The sequence below is a fragment of the Mesoplodon mirus genome (assembly GCF_964341445.2).
Source record: "Mesoplodon mirus genome assembly, chromosome: 12".
Classification (NCBI taxonomy): domain Eukaryota; kingdom Metazoa; phylum Chordata; class Mammalia; order Artiodactyla; family Ziphiidae; genus Mesoplodon; species Mesoplodon mirus.
In genome coordinates, this window is record NC_138988.1 from 86098732 (window position 1) to 86115218 (window position 16487).

The following is a 16487-nucleotide window of genomic DNA, read 5'->3' on the forward strand; positions in this document are numbered from 1 at the left end:
ATTTCTCCTTTCAGCCCTTTTCTTTTTTGCCTGCTTTGAAACAATTCACAGCTAGCATAAAAGGTCTCTGGGGACATGAAGAACAATCAATGGATTTCAGAGATGGAGGCACACAGGGCTCAACAAAGCAATATGGTTTCCTGTCCTGTAGGACAGGCCAGTTTTTAGGGCTGGACAGGATCTTGGAGACCCCACCCACCACCCCAGGTCCAACCCTGTCATTTTAGAGATAAAGAGACTGGGAGTAGAGAGATTAAGAGAAGTCCAGGATCACTGGGAGACCTTGAGCGAGATGCAGCTTAAAGTGCACCTGTTAAAAGCAAGAGGTGTCAGCAGCCTGTAAGAAGAGCAGCAGAGAAGCTGAAGACTAAAATGACATGCGGTTTGTCAGGAGAGTTCAAAGCCAAACACACATGCTGTTTTAGCTCAATATCCAGCAAAAGGAAAGGAAAGGACATACAGACATCGGAAGTTCTCAAAATTCCATTTGATTTTGGTCTTTAATGTCAAGGAGAATAAATTTCAGACTAAAAAGGGGAGCGGAGCTATTGCAAAGGGAGAGCAGAAGCCTTAGCCCTGAGCTAGTTGGAACCAACTGCACCTGTGCTCAGAAGCAGGCTTTTGCAAATAAAATCAGAAATTGCTGTTGTTGGTATCTGAGAAATAAAGAAGGTAGATTTCACCTCTGGTGTATAAGTAAATGCTAACAAGATAATTTGTGAATGCTTAGAAGATAAGCCGGTGATTATGAAGACTGAAGACAATCAGACCACCCTCCATTCTCCTCTTCCTGGATTATTAAGATGAATGCACCAGGGCAGCACTGTAGGGGGTGCACCTGGATTTTGACAAGGCAGCTGCCAAATCTCTCATATCTCCACAGGCTGGGGGGGGGGGGGGAGTTGGGCAGGAAGGAAGGACAATTAGGTACATTAGGGACTCTGAGCAAAAAACACCCGAAGAGTGCTAATTAGTGAGTTGAATAATCTTGAAATTTTACATGCATACATTAGACAGTAAGAAACATGGAAAATTAAGAGCCAAGCAATCAAGCCAGGAAAAAAGGAATCCAAGAGGAAGTAAAAGAAACAAAATATAATTTAAAAAAAGGCAAAAATTAATGAACTTGAGAGGACTAGTAAAGCTAATTCTTTGAAAAAGACTAGTTGCCTAAGATGAGGTTGCAAAATTAGGAGAGAGGAATTAAGATATATTAGAAATGGAAAAATGGGACGCAGCTATTGATACAGAAGAGATTAAAAATGCAAAAGAATTTCTAAAAACAACTAAATGAACTATTAGACTAAGTGGGCAATATCCTAGAAAAAGAGGAATTACCAAAGTGGTCTCAAGGAGAATTAGGTAATCTGAATAGATCTGATGAAATAAAATTCGTATCTTATGGCAAGATGAGAAAAATTTAAACTTAAAATTTTTCTCTGCCCATTTGGACCTCCCTCCCTCCCTCCCCTTTAGAGTCTCTATTGTGCATTCTGCCTTAACCGGACCTCCTTAGGCGATAACCTTCCTTTTTAATCTTGTTAGGGGTCAGGATGACCCACTTCTCACTTTGTTCATCCAGGTCTGGATTGTGTAAACTGTCAGTACACCATTTGACGTATAACCCTTTGTCTCAAAAACTTATGTAACTGTGTTTCGACCTCTAACAGGCAGAACAGTCCTCAGAGCTTTCTGAAAAACTGTCTCCCAGGTTATAATCCTCAGGTTGGATGAAATAAAATTTTCCATTCCTTTCTTAGATTGACTATTAATCTTTTTCACCAACAGATCTATAACAAAAGAAATCAAATCCCTAGTTTAAAAAAATTGACATATCAGCATGACATGCACACAGACAGCACATCAGGCCCAGGTGGCTTCCCAGGAGAGGAACACAAAATCTATAATATTTGCAAACTGTTCCAGAGACTAGGAAAGGAGAGAAAGCATTCCAACTATGTTATGAAGATAGTTGTAATATAGTGATTTACAGTAAGAAATACATATTTGGTCTTCATCCCCATTTCTGGCACAGAGCTCCTAAATGCTTGGAATTTCCTAACTAATGAGAGCCATAAAGGTGTTCTGGTTATGTTAATGAGGTGACTTTGAAACCTACCTAAAAATGGGGGCTGATAGCCAGGAGACCCAACCACATGATTAGAGGGTTTGAATTTTCAGCCCCACCCCCTGCACTTTAGTGAGCTGATAGGGCCCAGAAGTGCAATCAATCACCAATGGCCAGTGATTCACTCAATTATGACTGTGTAATGAAGTCTCCATAAAAACCCCAAAGGACAAGGTTCGGAGAGCTTCTGGGTTGGTGAACACGTGGAGATGCAGGGAGTGTGATGTGCTGGGAGAGGGCATGGAAGCTGCATGCCCCTTCTTGCATATCTTTCCCTAAGCACCTCCTCCATCTGGCTGTTCCTGAGTTATATCCTTATATAATAAACTAGTAATCCAGTAAGTAATGTCTGGGTTCCGTGAGCTGCTATAACAAATACATCAAACCCAGGAAGGATTGTGGGAACCTTTGATTTATAGCCAGTTGGTCAGTATGGGTAACAACTGCCAACTAAAGATTGTTGCTTGCCATGTGGCTCTACAAGAATCAAGCCGTTAGCCACTGCAGTCGATGACCTTCAACACACCCAAAAGGAGTTCAGGGTGCAGATCAGGAATGAGGCCCTCTGTGCTCTGGGAAAATTGGCAGAACAGGCCTTCAGATAGTTAAATATTTTCAAGAGAAAATTTTATGAACCCCATTTCTCACATCTTCCCATACTTAGAAAAGCACTACAGTCATTAAGATATCTGTGCCCCGTGACCAGCAGCAACCTTCTACCAAGATATGTGCTTGACTCCACATACCCATTCTCCAAAATCACACATATGCTGACCTTACCCCCACCTCTTTGAGCAGTTCCTCAGAGTCTTTGGAGAGGCTGGCTCCCAGGCCATAGTCCTCACTCAGTAAGTCCCCAAATAAAACTGAAACTCACAGCTCTCACATTGCATGCTTTTATTTCAGTTGACAGTATCCTTTATAATAAACCAGTAATAGTAAGTAAAGTGTCCTCTTGAGTATTCTGAGCCATTCTAGCAAATTATCTAACCTAAGGAGGGGGGCATGGGAACCTCCCATGAAGTCGGTCAGTCAGAAGTACAGGAGGCGACCTGAGACTGGTATCTGAAGTGAGGGTACCACTGAGCCCTTCACCTGAGGGGTCAGAATTGAATTAAATTGTGGGACACCCAGTTGTCCAGAGTTGAAGAATTAGCAGGTGTAGGGGGAAGAAAACCACACATTTGGTATTAGAAATGCTGAAAGTAAAAACAGCCTCCATACCTTGGCTTTGAGAGTTCTGACATCCAGAAAAGCTCATTAGGGGCATTAAGGGTCAAGGACAAGCTCTAGAAAAGCGAAGATCCATTTAGGGTGGACTAAGGCTACTCAATCCACCAAAACAAAACCAAAATGATAATATTAAATGACTGCTGCTACTAAATACTGCAGCCTTCTCACCCTCCACTGGAAAATGCGGACAGTGGGGCCGGTGTGGCAGCTGCAGAGAGGTGTTCAATGTGAGAGCACTTTGAAAATCACAAGCTCTGTGAAACCATTAGGCAGCATATTTTCACTGTGAAACCAAGGGAGAACAAGCTGTGCACGTTTCTCAGGCTACCAAGCCTCTGGGAAGATCTATTTAGACCCAGGACCATAATCCATTATCCTAGGACATACCCTTGTGCTACAGAGTCCCTAGGATGGAGCAGCCTGGGGTTTGCCAACCCTGTGAGTCTGAGCTTTTCTGTGGACAAGGTTGAAGTCGCTCTAGAATAGACCTAAGTACACTCCTCCACCAAGACTCTGTCACAGCTTTCTTCCCTTCTTTCTCGTTTTTCAAATGGGTAAAGAAAAAAAGGACACAACGTTCTCTTTCCCTGGGTCAGTGACTTAATCAAGGGGAACCTTAAACCATCATGTCACATACAAGCTATACTGCTAATGACCCTCCACAGGGAAAGAGCCAGAGGAACCATTTATTCAGTAACCATGTAGAATCTGGAGTGTGGGATGCTGTCTTTTTCCCCATCTGAAAGGCCTTTCCCTTATTTATAAAAGAAAAAAGTTTATTCCTCAAAGAATATGTCACAGTGCAATAAAATATTAAAATCAAGTAAGTTGGAAAAGAAAACAATTTACTAAATTCTTTTTCTTTTGTTTTTTTGAAACCATGTCAAGATATTCAGAATCAAATAAGAAAAATCAACCAAATACACCCAACCTGGATCTGGAATGAGCAAATGACTGACCATGCAGATAACTGGTTGTGACTTTTATCCATCTACGACTCCAGTCATCCACCTATCATCCAGTGAGTATTGAACGCGTGCTACATTGTACTGAATTCATACTAAGCACTCAGTATACAACCAAGGATAATAAACCACACACCTTCCTACACAGAGCTTATACACAAGGAGGAAAGCGTGCCTAGAAAACACTGTACGGTGAGGGCTGTAACAGGGTAAAAGCCAGGCACTGGGGGAGCAGGGCCTCCATGGAAGGTTGCTCAGGCTGTGCACTGTGCACAACTAGTGTGGGAGAACAACCTTCCCTGGAGTCGTGCACCCCCAGCCATGTGGGAGAACAGAGGTAGAGACAGGGAGGGCCTCCTGGGAGAAGTCTTGCCTCAGTGGAGGTCTGCAAAATGAGTAGTTATCCACCTAGGAGCTAAGGGTAGGGGGATGGAGGGGTGGGGGCGGGGGGGAGAGAGGAAGCAATGACAAAAAGGCTGCATCACTGGAGGCCTGAAACAGGATGAGAGTGAGGGATGCAGGGATGATGAGGAGAAAGGAAGAAGGTGACGAGCAAATAGGGATGGCACTGGGGAGCTGGTGTTCAGGATCATATCCAGGTTTCTAGCTTGTTGACTGGTGATGCTCCTTGTGGGGCAGGTTTATAGAGAAAGATAGGCTCCCAGTTTTGAATTTGTTGAACCTGAGGTGCTCCGGGACTTTAAAGTCCAGGAGGCAGGTGAATATCTGAATATGGAGCTCAACAGAGGAGGGAGGAGTCAACAACAGGGAAACTGAAACCACGGGCTTAGATGACATCACCGAGACAAATAATACACTCAAAGGCCAGGCAGAGGAAAACTGAAAAGGCATCGCTGGAGAGGTGAATAGGAAAGAAAAGAGAGTGATGACTCAGAGGCCCACAGAAGGATGGAGCTTTCTGGGTCAAGTAACCGCTGAGATGTCAAGTAGGCTGACAGCTGACAAGTGTCCACAGGATTAGGTTAGGAGTGACCTTGGCAGGGTAGTTTCAGAGGTGGGTAGGTACAGAATGAAGATTTTGGTGGGTTGCAGAGTGACAGGAAGGTGAGGGAGAAAGACCACAGGCAAAGACAAACTTTTTCAAGAAGTCTGACTGCAAAGGAGAGAAAAGACACCAACCAAAGAGAGACATGGGGTCAATTGCATTAAAGCTCCTTAGCGCAAACAATTCAGTCCTCTCCTGAGTAGAGAGCAGGATGCTGAGAAGCATGCCGCCTGCATGGTTCTCCCAGGTACGGCCTCTCCTCCACCACTCAGCTTGTGGGTTATCAAAAGCCAGGGCACCAGAGCAGGTCAGAACACGGAGGTGGGGGAGTATATGGGTGCAGTCCAAAATCAAATGCAAACAATTTTTAATCACAAATCAATTCTTTGATACTTATTCTCCATCTTTTCACACCTGGACACTATAAAATTCTATAGATGTAGCATTTTTATCTCACCCACATGACTGGTATTTTTCTAACAACTTCCAAGGGGCAACTCTGTTCTAAAGAGTTGAAAACGTTACAGTGTTGTCTTTTCCAAAATTGTTGAGCAGCAAATGAGACATTTTATGTGAATATCACACACACGTAGAGGTTCTATTCTCCTTAACTACAAGCTTTCAGGTATGAACACGCTTTTATAAGACTCTCCAGGTTTCCCTGGAGGAGGACAGGGTGAGGGAGAGATAGGGCCCCTCCAGCCCACCTACCGCTGCGTGCGTGGATTGCTGCTTCTTAATCCGTTTTGGTCTTAACTTGGTAAAGTGCTCCAGCTTCTTTCCTTCCTCGGACGGCAAGTCAGAGATAAACCCTGAGCTCTGCCTCTCTTGTCTGATGGATGGGAAAGGCGGGTCTTCAATGTGAATTGGCACTTCTTCCAGGGCTTTGTCAAGATCAAATTCCATTTCTAAAACAAAGCAAAGCCCCAGGTTGAAACTTACTGCATAGAGATGGATTTAAAAAGTTCCTAGAAGTAATTTTAAGTCTATCACTGAATAGCAAACACTCATTCACAAATCACTTAATTCTCTTTCTCAATATTTACTCACTTAGAGCATCCCTAAGAAATATCCTTGAAGTGGTCCGAGGTTCTTGCTGAGGGGTGTTTCACAGTTATAAGGCAACGACTGGCATTAGCAAAATACTCACTTACCAAATGCCCTGGAAACAGGCCGCAGCATTCGGCTATGGATAGTCTTCCTTTTGGATTTAGGAGTCATCTAGCAATAAAATAAAGAAAGTACTTAGACAGGTATTCCCGGAAAACTTAACTTTCAAAGTCTAGAAACATTGCTGGGGGGGTAATATTTGGGATCAATTGTTTTACGCTCAGTATTTACTTCTTCAGAGGATGGTTAGTAACAGCTGACAGCCAGACTGAAGGGGCTAAGCCAAGACATTTCTAAATGCTTACCACTTTCTCAAATGATACAGCCAACTTCTTTCCCCAGCCCTATTCAGTTAAATTCTACTTTTATAGCTAAAAGGAACAATGAACGATATAGGATTTAGCTCTAACCTGCACACGAGGATGTTAAAACAGATGTAAGGAATAAGAAAGAAAGACTGTAAAAATCAGTCGCTAAAAATTGAAAACACAATTATTCACTGTTCATTATCACAGAAACATCAATATAAGCAACACCAAGCTCCTTTTTGTCATCTTAATGATTTAAGCAGTTTAACTGTTTTGTTTCACATTTCTGCCACAAAAATTTTGATCTTTACATTATGAGCAAAGACCATAGACCAAAGTCCAAAGAAAAAAGTTGCCATGATTTAGAAGTCTATCTGCTGTCACATCTCAGTAAGACATCTTTGATCCTTCTTTTCCTTTTAAAAAAGGAGACCAAAACCCAAACCATGGCCAAAACGTCTTAGAGCATTTTTCTAGCATTGGTGTCAACTGTTGATTATGTTAAGTCAAACCTTAAGGAAGACATTAGCTTCTCCCTCAACACAATAACTCGTGTCAAAGCTGGAGGGAACCTTTGTCATCACCTCCACAAATTGCAAGGAAGAAACTGAGTCATGGAGATGATAAGGACTACCACTCAAGTCAAGAGGAGCAGGGCCAGGGACAGAGCCAGTTATTAAGGTCAGCCCAGCATCCCTCCTGCCTCATCACTTGTGATCAATAAACGGATGGATTTTAGGGGTGTTAACTGCTTTGATACTGGAAACTGGTATTCATGTAAACTAAGATATACCATAACTGACAGAACTTAGTTTGTAGACTTTCATTTCACTTAATAGGTTGTCATCTAAAGCTTTCTCCAAAAAAAAAAAAATCCACAGGTTGATAACAAGGTTCAAAGAATAAATTATTTCATATTGACCTTTAAAGCAAACAGCTTTATAGTTTTGACAATCTTATGTCATTTTTTAAAATAATATCCTTTTGCTATTATTTATTATTGAGAGAAAAAGGAGATTAAAAATGGTGAGCAATAGAATTTAAATCCAGACTGGTCTTCCTGAACATTATGAAACTTGCTGATTTGGTTCTTTCAAGGTTTTTTAAAGGCAGACAATCAGAGGAAAATCTTTTTATAAAGCATAGGGCTTTGCAGGTTCAATAAAAATACAACCAATCCAGTGCAACTGGAAAGGAATCCAGTTTCAAGACAGTTCGCCCCAAAACAGGCCTTACAGTTGGTTGAAGGTGGTGTGACTGGTCTATTCATAAGTGAAACCTCTAAAAATAATTTTCAAGGAGACACAAACTATCAAAATATATGCTGTGTTTGGTCATGAAAACTCCTTCAGTATTGTATCCACCTTGTGCACAACCTTGATAGGTAAAAGGATTAAGAAGTAGCTTGGGATATAATTTCCAGCCAATTCATTTAGATAGTCATTAAATAGGAAAGAAGTTTAAAAATGCATAGAATGAAGATGTCTTCCAAAATTTTTTCCTGTGACTCCTGATTAGATTTTATACGAAAAAATGTTTGTGGGCAAAAATAATCTGGGTCAAGTTTCCCTATTTAGCCTTTATAATGAATACCAAATGCATGTTAAAACATATGACAATAATGACATTTCAACTATATTATAATTTGTAAATATATAAAAAATACATATAGAATTACATAAGAGAATATATATAACATATATAAAAAATAGACAGAAACTCATTTACAAACTGATGCCCAACTGTAAATGGAGCATTCCGCTCAATCTAATTTTATAGACACATTGAGAAACATACAAAATCATCAGGATTTTTGATGGCTGACATTAATCAAATGGAAACCAGTTTGCCTTTCTTGTTCTAGCTTTCTAATGCCTCAAAACCTAGTACACAAAATTTGAATATCAGAAAGATGCATTCTAATGCATTTTCATTGCTTTCCTTCATTTCATATGCTCTTTACAAGAGCATATAACTTCCAGTTGCATTCTGCATAAAACTCTCTCTGTGCTTGACATATCCGTGAATTCTGAAGTTTTGCCATGTTTGGACAGGGCCAATGGCCTTTTGCTAAAATGGTCAGAGCTTGCCATCAGGCTGGTTTCTACAATTGGTGTTAAGAATGCAACCTGATATTATACATTTCTTTCGATGGATGAACTGTTTTACAATCTCTTTCTTTCACGAGAAAGAATAAATATGGCTTTAAGTATAACAATGGAGAAAAAAAGTGAATTTTATTTCTTCATAGTTTTCTTTCTTTTCTTTACAATTGTTTCTTCCCTAACAGTTTTACAGACAGTGTGGACTTGCTCAATCTTATTGGCTCATTCCTATGATTTGATTACATATAAATCTAAAGCAAGAGGAAATGTAAGAATGATATGATTATCCACCTATGTGTACGTTTAGGAACACATACTGTATGTTTCTCTAGAAAGATGGTTTCTATGCACTCTCTTCCCCCTTCTCACACCTGTTGATTAGATGAATTGAATCCTGGAAAAAAAAAATCTGGCTTTACCATCCAGATTTACATTTACTCTCTTCCCTTTTTGAACCAAAATAAAAGGGTTAATTTTCTCACACTATGTCTTAGTCCTTGTTTACTCTTCCTGGACATTTGTCAATGTCTAAGTATTTTCTGATCAGAGAAATCACAAAGTGCCCAACAGATGAAGGGGGTCAGCAATGGAAGCAGAAGAGGTACACACACCAAAGGGACCCTTCACAAATTGATGTATGATTAACACTGCCAACTATTACTTCAGGCCTAGACAAAATTACTTTGTCTTTAAAAGTGCATTTTATGAGTAGTAATTTTCAATATTCACATCCTCAGGAAATATGAGGAACAATGTGTTAAACCCTTTAAAATATAACTTTAGAAGGAAAACTCTAAACACAGACTTATTCTGGTATCACAAACATCAGTAAATCCCCATTGTGGCAGACAGTGAATGAAATGCATGGCTCTATTCTCCAAGCATCCAAAAGCAGCACAATGTCTACATTGCTTGGAAATCTTACTCGTTTGATCCAATTTTTATAATGGATTTATAACTATTCTCCATGTAGCTCAATAGTGATACATATCCACTTTTACCGTTAAGGACTAATGTTAGAACCTTATAAACAACACAGCATATTTTCCTGTTAAACTCATTTTTAACACATAATTCCTAGACATACTAATTTTTTTAAAAATGAGAGTTAAATTATTTCTATCACCAGAAAAATAGGATGGAGTAGTTTCCTTGTTCATTTTACCAAGTTTGCGCAAAGAATAATAAACAACACCCTCACACCAAAGCTCAAGAATCCTTAATTACTTTTCTTTTCCTTGAGGTTAAAAAAGAAAAGAAAACAAAAACAGTTGGAAAGCAGATTAGTAAAAAAGAAGGTATTACGATGCCAGTTTTCTACAACTCTGGGAAACAAGTAATATGACAAGAATCAGAAATTAAAAACCTTGGAAGTTTAAGTAATCATGTCTTTTTTTTACAAACATGAACGGAAGAAGCACTTTTCTCCTCTTGAATGTTTATACCCTCTTCATCAACACTCTTGCTTTCAGGCACATGGCTGGGAATATTTTAAATTCATCGCCTGTTTTGCTAAGCTGAACCATCTTGTAAAGTTCAATCTTCTCTCTAAATTGCTGCCTATTTTATTCAGGATCCAAGATGGATGACGACACTACAGTCTCCTGGGAGATCAGCCAGGCAGCACGGAAGCAAATGGAGCACAAGAATGTAAACTAGTACAGCCAGAATCTGCAGAGCCACCAAAAAATACTTACACTTGTACAGCAGAGAGTCTCCATGCAGCAAAAAGAAAGGAAAAAAAAATTGAATGGAAGAGAAATAAAGCAACAGCATTACAAGAAATGGGGAGGGAGAGACACCATACACAAATAAACAGAAAAGCTACATAAAAAGCCTTCATAGCAAAGGAATGAGGCAAGAATGAGGCCAAACTATTATTAGCTTAAGGCATCCAACCTAGCTTTTCTTAAGCAGAAGCACAATTACAGCTTGAAAACTGCAGAAACTCTTAAGAGATATTACCTCTTCTGCTAAGTGCGTGCAAAATGCCATCTACCAACCCCGTAAGGTATTAATCCTACTTGGGAGATGGAGATGTCATCAGCTCCAAAGGCACACGGTAGACAGAACACTGGATGGACATTAGCAAACTCCATGCAGGTGTTGGTTCTTGGGCCACAGGGCTAGTCCCAGCAACTAAGTGGGGACAACATGTCTTTGGGCACATGTAAAGCGTCCCTTCTAGGGGTCTTTACATCATTCTGTCCTCCCCACTGTAGCAGCAGCTTTGAGTTCTCTCTCCCCCTCAGTCATCAGAGCATTTCAAGCAAGGATCTGATACCAGGACCTAGCACAGTTACATACCTATAGTGTCATTAACATTGATAGTACCTTATACCTTAGTGGGAATTTAGGTCACCTTACATTTCACATTAAATCTCTAATTAAAGAATTTTTAAAACCTCATTGGTCACCATTATTAACAGTTGTTAGGGCATGTTAATATTCTGAAAATTTATAAAAGAATTTTTAAAAGCATAACAAAACCGAAAAAGTCCCATTGTAGAATGTCAGATCTTTGTGAAGATGGGGGGCATCTTTTCCAAACTTCCTGAAAACACACTCTGAGGAAGGCCACCTACTCCATCTACCTGGGGTTGACTTTTTTCCTTCAAATTCCGTATTTTGTGTGTTGTGTGTCAATTCTTCTCAATATACAGCAGGATGAAAATACAGGGCTTCTCAGTTTGTGACTGTAAACCGGTGGGTGGTACACAAGTAAAAGGCTTCCCATAACCATCACCACCATCATTATGATCATCCTCAGTATTATGTGCTTATCATAAAGGCTTCCATCAGCAAGGTCCTGAAAAAAGTCTCAATCCACAGACTTCTAATTTCTTATTTCATTAGGCAATTTTCTTCAAATACACCTCATTTTATGATACCTTAAATTAGATTGAAAACAGCCTTGCTGAATGAAAGGAGAAAAAGCACAAATGTATTTTCAAATATTCCTGAATGGCCTGAAATAAAGACTCTTGCCCCTGTCTTAACTATACATGCCCTCAGAAGCTTCCTTAAAGGTGTGACTATGGATACATACATACGAGAGTTATAGCTGATGGTTAAGTCCCACAGATAATTTTAGACTTTCTCTTTGTGAAAGGTTAATTCAACATGACAAGTACTCTGTCCCAGTTATCCACCTAAAGGTCATTATAAGTGAAGGTAAGGAACCTTTCAGTTGGTTCAACTCCTAAAATGACAGGCAAGCAAAAAAAAATGTTCCTATGAAGAGGGAAACCATGGCAACAGACATTTCAACTTTTCAAAGGAATCAACATCATTAGTTTTCTATCCTTCAGCACACTTTTTGGAACTCATCCTCTCCCGAGAGTATGTCCCACGCTCAAGGTTTTGGCAACCGAGAACTGAGCTCGAATCAGTTAAGGGGTTGTGGAACTTTGGCCAATATTTTTGTAAAGTCAGGCCTAGTTTTCTAGTTTGTAAAATAAACTGTTGTGAGGATTAGCACAGAGCCTGGCATATACTGCCAGTCAATGGCCCCACAGTGCTTCACCAACTGGCAGTGATTCTGAGCATTAGTAGTATCATTTTTTCATTTTGCTATTCCCAAGGAGAAAAACTGAGGGGAGAGGAAGCATTTATTAGTAGCTTTATAATGGCAAGAATCTGGGAACAATCTAAAAGCCTATTAAACACAGGAATGGATAACTAAAATGAAGTATATTCAAATGATGGAACAGCAGTTAAAAGGAGAAAAAAACTTTATATATAGCAACATGAAAAATCTCAAAAGGTAATACTGAATGAAAAAAGCAAGTTTCAGAAAGATACACAGGGTATGATGCCATTTATGTAAATTTTAAAACATACAAAATAACACTATATGCTGTTACGAATACATTATGCTTGGAACATATAAAATAAACAGAAAGCATCCAAAATTGTGACAGTGGTACTTCTGAGGAAAGGGGGAGAAGAGTGAAGCTGTCAGGAGAGGCCAAATGAGGCTATAATTTTATCAAGAATGTTTCATATTATTTGAGATTCAACAAATATTTACTGAGCACCTACTGTACACTGGGCACTCTTGGAGAAGGGGCGTGGGTATAGCAGTGAAGAAGACCGATGAGGTCCCTGCATTCCTAGAGTTGATATTCTGGTATCAAAAAAACACACTGGCACGAAAAAGATGCTAACGTGTTGTTTATTCAGGTGGTGGGGACACAGGTGTTTGACATTTTTTTGGTGTGCTTTTTTGTAATTTTGTAGGAACTCTCCAAAAAGCTTATTTAGGAATACTTAAAGGCATCACTCAGGTCACTTGGTGCTGACTGATTGCCTGGACTTACTCTGCAGACACCCCAGTAGAAGCTCATCTGCAGGACCATATGCCACCACCACTGTGGCCACCTCTTGATGGGTAATGACAAGGGACAAATTTGATCATCAGGTGGAAACTGACTGACTGTAATATATGTGAAGAAACTTTAAAGATTCTTAAAGCAACTCAGGGTTACATGTACCAGTGTTTTACAAGTGTTATTATTGCCATGAAGCATTCAAGAATAACTGCCATCTCACTAACAGGCACATGAAAAGATGCTCAACATCACTAATTACTAGAAAAATGCAAATAAAAACCATGATGCGGTATCACCTCACACCGGTCAGAATGGCTATCATCAAAAAGTCTACAAAGAACAAATGTTGGAGAAGGTGTGGAGAAAAGGGAACCAACACTGTTGGTGGGAATATAAATTGGTGCATCCTCTGTGGAAAACAGTATGGAGGTTCCTTAGAAAACTCAAAATAGAACTACCAGATGATCCAGCAATTCCACTCTTGGGCATTTATCTGGAAAAAACCGAAAACACCAATTCAAAAAGACACACGTACCCCCAAGTTGATAGCAGCATTATTTACAATAGCCAAGACATGGAAGCAACCCACGTGCCCATCAACAGATGAGTGGATTAAGTGATATGTATACACATGGAATATTACTCAGCCATAAAAAGGAATGAAATATTGCCATCTGCAGCAACACGAATGGACCTAGAGAACAGTATAATGAAATAAATCAGACAGAAAAAGACAAATACTATGTGATATCTCTTAAACGTGGAATTTAAAAAATAATACAAGTGAATGTATATCCAAACTAAAACAGACTCACAGACATAGAAAACAAACTTGTGGTTACTAAAGGGGAGAGGGAAGTGGGGGAGGGACAAATTAGGGGTATGTGATTAAAAGATACAAACTACTATATATAAAATAGATACACAACAAGGATCTACAGTATAGCACAGGGAATTATACCCATTATCTTGTAATGACCTACAATAGAATATAATCTGTAAAAATACTGAGTCACTATGCTGTACACCTGAAACTAACACAATACTGCAAATCAACTATACTTCAATTAAAAAAATAATTAAAATCAATAATAATAAAAAAAAATAGCTGCCATCTCAACATTTAGGAGCCCAAGAAGCCAAATTAAAACAAGAACTTGGTACCACTTCTAACTTTTTAATTTTCTTTACCACAAAACTCACATTTGAGGGAGTAAAAAAATTCAACATGAACCTGGATAGGATTCACTCTAACAAAACAATGTAAATGTTTTGCCAGCCACTTTAGTAATTCATTTTGACAAGAACATGGAGATAGTGATTTGGTGTTCAAGAACCGGCCCAGACTGGGTGAGGAAGAAAATCCATTTAGTTAAAAAAAAAAAAAAAAGCAAATGAGGGAGTTTACCACCAAGCACAGCAATTTAGGCAAATCTGCCCAAAGACTGCAGAGGTGCCTTTTGGCTCCCACCTCATCGGCCCTCCCTCAGCTTCCATGGGCAGAAACAGCATCACATCTATGAGGACTTCAACTATGGATAGTTGCCTAGTCAAGTATACTCACTTTTTAAAGCTTTTGCAGAGATAAACTCTTTTTACAAGTTAATGGCCAAAGACATTTATTATGGGATCCTTTATCACACACAAAAAAAGTGATTTTTTTCCAAGTTTTTTTTATTTTTAATATATGGCAGAATTCTTTTTGAAACATGTTAAAATGTCTCAAAAATACAGAAGAGTGGGCTTCCCTGGTGGCACAGTGGTTGAGAGTCTGCCTGCCGATGCAGGGGACACGGGTTTGTGCCCCAGTCCGAGAAGATCTCACATGCCGTGGAGCGGCTGGGCCTGTAAGCCATGGCCGCTGAGCCTGCGTGTCCAGGGCCTGTGCTCCGCAATGGGAGAGGCCACAACAGTGAGAGGCCCACACACCGCAAAAAAAAAAAAAAAAAGAACAGGCCTTTAAATTAGATACATTTACATTCATGTAAAGTTTTTCTCTGTTGTCCTTATTTTTCCCATTTCATGTTAGATTGATAAAAAACTTCCTAATGGACCCTAGTGGTTCATGGATTGGTGTCCACTTCTTTAACTTCAAATACGTACACCTACTCTTTGCTCCCCAACTATTCTTAACATTTTCAAATTTACCACAAAAATAGTATAATAAATACAGGTATACTCTTCACGTGGATTCTCTAACATTTTGTCACATTATTTCCTCCATTTTCTCACACAAATTTTTGGTTGAACCATTTAAAAGTTGTTGACATCCTGACATTTCACCTTTAAATACTTCTGTGTGAATATCCTAAGAAGTATATTCTCCTACATAACCATACACCTAACAAAATTAATAGCAATTACATAGTATGTACGTACATACCATGGTCCACATTCATATTGCCCCAACTGTCCCTCACATGTCTTACAACACTCCCCCTGCCCCTTTTAGATGCAGGATCTAATGGAGAATTCACCCACGATATATGGTTATGTTTCTCTCATCTTTTTTATCTAGCAAACCCTCCTTCCCCCACCCCCAATCCTGCCTTTCTTTTTCATGATACTGACTTTCTTGAAGAATTCAGGCCAGTTGTTTCACAGACTCTCCCACATTCTATATTTGTCTGATTGTCCCCCATAATTAGATTCAGGTGAACTATTTTTAGCACAAATGCCAAACGGGTGATGCTGTAAACAACTGAATCACAACAGGTGGCACCCAGATCAAGTTGTTCCATTCTTGGTGACACTAAATTTGATCACTTCAATAGGGCAGGAACCTCCCAATTGCTTCAAAGGAAAGGTACCTTGTCCCTTGGTAATTTGTAAAGGTACCTTGTCTCTTGATAATAATAACTCTGTGAGGTGATACTTTCAGTTTATGCGGATGAGCCCATTTGTAAACAACCATTGACAATCCTTGCCTGAATGAATGAATATAAGAGAGCTACAAAACTGTCACTTTCTACTTCTATCATTATTCCCACATTTTGTTAGGTGCCGTTCCTCTGTAAGGATCAAATTTCCCTTCTTTAAATCTTCTGTACCATCCTCTCTCTTTTATTTTCTTAGTATTACTATGGACTTAAGGATTTTTTAAAATTAATTCAATGTATCCTAAACTATTACTGTCATTACTGTTTTGGTTGCAGGGAGTATCCCAGTGGAAGCCATTTCAATCTGGATTTTGTATCCTTTGCAATGATCCCACTGGATTTAGAGCCAATCCTTGCTTTTTGATTCAAGATATGCTGGTGTCATCTTGTGCTTTCCTGTGCATTTTTAAAATGAATAT

General features: G+C 39.4%; 1 protein-coding gene across 3 annotated transcripts in view; it reads right to left on the reverse strand.

Annotated features, from left to right (window-relative positions):
• The window catches only part of CARMIL1 (capping protein regulator and myosin 1 linker 1), a 322541-nt gene that overhangs the window by 24852 nt on the left and 281202 nt on the right, over window positions 1-16487 (reverse strand). For all 3 annotated transcript variants that reach the window (XM_082637868.1, XM_082637867.1, XM_082637866.1), the window contains exons 30-31: window positions 6487-6553; window positions 6044-6240 (exon numbers count right to left, since the gene is read on the reverse strand). In XM_082637868.1, the coding sequence (XP_082493994.1) occupies window positions 6044-6240; window positions 6487-6553 (264 nt within the window). The remainder of the gene's footprint in view (window positions 1-6043; window positions 6241-6486; window positions 6554-16487) is intronic.